The sequence below is a fragment of the Rhinatrema bivittatum genome, chromosome 3 (genome assembly GCF_901001135.1).
Source record: "Rhinatrema bivittatum chromosome 3, aRhiBiv1.1, whole genome shotgun sequence".
Taxonomy (NCBI): Eukaryota; Metazoa; Chordata; class Amphibia; order Gymnophiona; family Rhinatrematidae; genus Rhinatrema; species Rhinatrema bivittatum.
Genome location: NC_042617.1, coordinates 518439958 through 518444194, shown reverse-complemented (window position 1 = coordinate 518444194; position 4237 = coordinate 518439958). Strand labels below are relative to the sequence as shown.

Here is a 4237-nt window from a genome sequence, read left to right as displayed (position 1 = left end):
GCATACAGCCTAACAAAATAATCAGAATGCAGAGAACAACAATAATAAGAAAGATAAGAGAAATCAATTGAAGCATGAGGTATAAATTTAATGAGTGAAAGTAAGAACCTCAACACAACGTACTGATTATTATGTGAAATCTGTTCTGTATATTTCTGTACCTTCTTGCCTTATGGCCTAGATCTTTAGTTAATATGTATGGAACATTTCATTTGATGTCTGCTGATGAATACTACCTCTGTAACCCATCTTTATTTGTTGATCCACAGCTATGAATGTTACTTTTGTAAACCGTTGGATTTTTTCATGGAATGACGGTATATAAAATATCTAAATAAATATAAACAATTTTATAAACCTCAACATGCATGCATAAATCAAGGCTCTAAACAAATATAAGCTCAAAAAAAGGGCAGGCCAGGTGTGTTCCTGGGAGGGGCCTCCATTTATTTGCATAAGTTGCTATCTTATAAGCAATTTATGCATATAAATGTGGCACCTTACTCGTATATTTACTTCTTCTCAATATCAGGAGTAAGTGATTGTAAACATCTTACAATTTAAAAAAATGACTGAGTGGGGGTTCTGGGTGAAATGGTGGCACTTCAGTCTGAAGAACCAGGTGGGTCTTCACAAGCTGAAGATGGACTGGGTTTGCCACTACTTAGCTCCATAAATCGGAACTTATCTAGATAAGTCCAAACTTGCGCGGCATGTGGTTTTTACAGGCTTGAGCATATTTGTGCACATACATATGTACTTGATTTTATAACCTGCACCTACCATTTCTATGCAGGTTATAAAATACTATAGCAACTTTGCATGCACCCATATACATGCTGCATGCATGCAGCGGTTTTGAAAGTTATTCTCTGAGGTTCCTGTTGCCTAATTCCACTACCTGATCCCATGCTGAGGAGAAGATCACAGTCTTAAGAACCTAAACTGGTGTGGAGAAGAGGCAGGGAAGAGTGCAGCTGCTTTCCACTTGAGGAGTCTGATGCTGCGCCAAGAGGAGGAGGGGAAGCATGCAGCCAGAGGCAGAAGCAAGCAGGGTAATGACCCTGAGGAACATTTCTGGCCACTGCTACATTTACTGAGATGTGTTGATTTATTTCAAGTTTAGACCTATTCTATTTTACCTAGTTTAGTCCTGTCACTGATGGATATCAAGCGTAGGCCTTTCTAAAGTCTTCCTCACACCAGAACTGTTAAATCTCCTTCACTCTCTGTTACCTTTTGAATTATCTCCACTTTGGGTGAATTTCTTAATCAAAAAGGTTCGTAGTAAATTGAATCCATAAATAAATAAATATAAAGGAACATTTGGGATGGGGCCATGGGAGAGGGAAGAAGGACCAAGGAAGGGGCTGCAAGAGGAAGAGGACAGGAGGCAAGGCACTCAGGAATGGGCCATGGGGGATGCAGCACTCAGAAAGAGGCCATGGAGGAAGGGCGGGAGGGAGGAAGATGCACAGAAGGGGAAGTATTCAGGAAAGGGTCTTGAGGGGGATAACGAGAAAAAGACACACAAGAGGACAGGAAAGAAGGGAAGGCATTAGGGAAGCTGCCAAGGGTTGGGGGCAAGCAGGGAAGGCACTTGTGGAGGGGAGAGGGCAGGAGGGTGAGCACTCAGGAAGGGGTCACAGAAGGGACAGAACTAGAGAAGGATGAAAGAGCAGGAGGGAGAGCACTCAGGAAGGGTCTGTAGCTGGAGGGAAGCAGGGAAGGCACTTGGGAAGAGACTATGGGATAGGTGTGGGGAAGCACTCATGAAGGAGGCATAAGAGGAGGGCAAGTGGAAAAGCGCAGTTTATATCAGAAACCATTCCTTATTTAATATTAACTTTTAAACAATACAAATGATTCTGGAGTGCATGTTATTATTACATTAAACAATGAACCATATGACATTTAACTGCATGTAAAGAGACATGCGGCGGTCTGCAAATTTTGGAGTTTGAAAAGGGGTCCAGCTCATGACAGTAGTAGTACAGAACCAAATAATCTCTTGCTTTAAAGCTAGATCTCATCACATATGATCATAAAATGGGACACTTGTCCCAAGTCTCACACTTATACCTCAAACAGAAATCCTCCTTCCGTAGGCTAAATGGACAGTCAGACCATACCTCCACCCAGCTTTCTTATATTGCCAGTCCTTTACTGAAATCTTGTATCTCATTATCTGTATCAGTCCTGTAGCATGGACAAAGGCACATTAAATTCCTCAGTAGCATTATCCTAATAGTCATACCCAGGGTTCTCATACTCTTCACTGCCTTATGAGGAACAGAACTGGTGAGTCAATGCAGCTAATTGTCCCGGGCCCACAGAGTTCATGTTCTGGGGCCATTAACTGGACTCCAAGGAGGTCATCTGTAGAGGCCTGAAAGTTAATGCCTTTGTATTGTTATATTTGATCTTACATTGAACAAAATATAAAGGGTGGAAGTTGGAAATTATTTATAGTTGATGTGTCCTATCTATGCATGCTGGTATCGCTAATGCATCATTTCATGTTGAATTTGTATAAGATATACAAAGACTGATAGGTAATCATTTGTTGACTAAAACATATTTCTTTTCTTTTGCTTTTCTGTCAGTGCTGGTAAGATCAGGACCTTTTTGCTAGTGGAAGGAGCTGAACCAACCACCCCCCCCCCCCCCCCCCCCCCCCCCCCCGAACATGAGCCATAACCACATTTATATATTTAAAAGGATTTCTAGTCTGCACAATTCACAGTATTTGTGATCATCCCTGGGAACATTTGATTCCCAGTCATCCGGAGATTACCAGGAATGAGGGGGGGAGGGCAGGGGCGAGGGAACAGATGTGTACAAACTTACTTTCATACACACACATTAATACTCACATGTTCACGATCACTTTCCACACACACATATGCTCATTCTTACATGCTCTCATTCCTCATTCTCTGACACATTCTCACATGCTGACTTACAGCTTTACTCCTCATTTTCCCACATACACACCCCCTCACACACATTCGCTCACTCACACTCTCCCTCTTCCACACACACGTCCATTCACCCACACACCCATGTTCAGTCACACTTTCACTTCTCTTCCTCCTACACAAACACACATACTCTCACAGACATGTTCTTTCCCCTCCCCTTGATATACTTCCTCCCCCATGCACACACCCATTCACATATATATACAAACACACATGCCCTCCCTCACATACACATATATGCCTCTTCCCATATACACTCACATGCACAGATACCACTCCTCATTCACCACTTCTCCCCAGTGTCCCACCCCAAACTCACCAGTAGCAGCAACCTCCTCCTGGGGTTGATAGGAAGACTCCTTCTTCCAGCCAATAGCAGCAGCAGCACCATCTTCTACTGCTGCTTCTGTTATTGGCCTCCTCCCTTCTTCCTGTTCCAACAAGCCAATCGGAGGCCTCCTCCCTTCCTGCCTGCCAGGATTGGTCCGCAGGCTCAGGAAGAAGAAAGGCCTCTGATTAGTCACAAGGCAGGGAAAAAGAAGGAGGAAATTGTCCCATGTAGGCCAATCAAATGCCTTCTAAGATGGCTGTTTCACTAGCGAAGCAGCAGCAAGGCACCCAGAGATTTCAGGTGTTGGCCTGGAGACCTGGCAATTCCATTAGAATTCCAGAGTCTCCAGGTCAAATTTGGAGAGTTCCCAGGTATGTTAGTGATGGATTACAAAGTTAAATATCATATAATAATATGAGCATATAGATAAAGGAAAAGTAAATAACAGCCATGCCAGTGTCACAAGTCAGACTAAAAAAAGGCTGATACATCAAAGGCCAGTTTAAAAAAGCAGAATTTTCAAAGCCTTCTTGAAGAGCTTGGTGGAATAAATGGACCTCAGCTGTTCAGGTAATGAGTTCCAAAACAGTGGGCTGACCATCGAGAAAGCACAGTCCCGTGGCACATCGAGATTAGCCAGTTTTGTAAATGAAATCTTTAATATGCCTTTATTTATGTTACCCAGAGTTTTTTCTTATACGTTCATGGTTCCATGTATCGCCTACAGGCAAGTTCTTTGTTCATTGTAAACCGGTTTGATTTGTATCTAATGCAAGAAGATCGGTATATAAAAACTAAAAATAAATAAATAAATAAATATTTGCTGAGATCAAAGATCAAGAAAGCTTGTATATGCTCACAACAGCATTAAACCTATAGCAATCTGAGAATTATCACAGATAGCTTGAAACTGCTGCACCAT

The 4237-nt window shown here is 42.3% G+C and overlaps 1 protein-coding gene across 1 annotated transcript in view; it reads right to left on the bottom strand.

Annotated features, from left to right (window-relative positions):
• Window positions 1-3375, bottom strand: part of LOC115088636 (bifunctional epoxide hydrolase 2-like) — a 91375-nt gene extending 88000 nt beyond the window's left edge. The window contains exon 1 of the mRNA XM_029596898.1: window positions 3304-3375. Within this exon, the coding sequence (XP_029452758.1) occupies window positions 3304-3375 (72 nt within the window). The remainder of the gene's footprint in view (window positions 1-3303) is intronic.
• Between the last annotated feature and the right edge of the window lie 862 nt (window positions 3376-4237).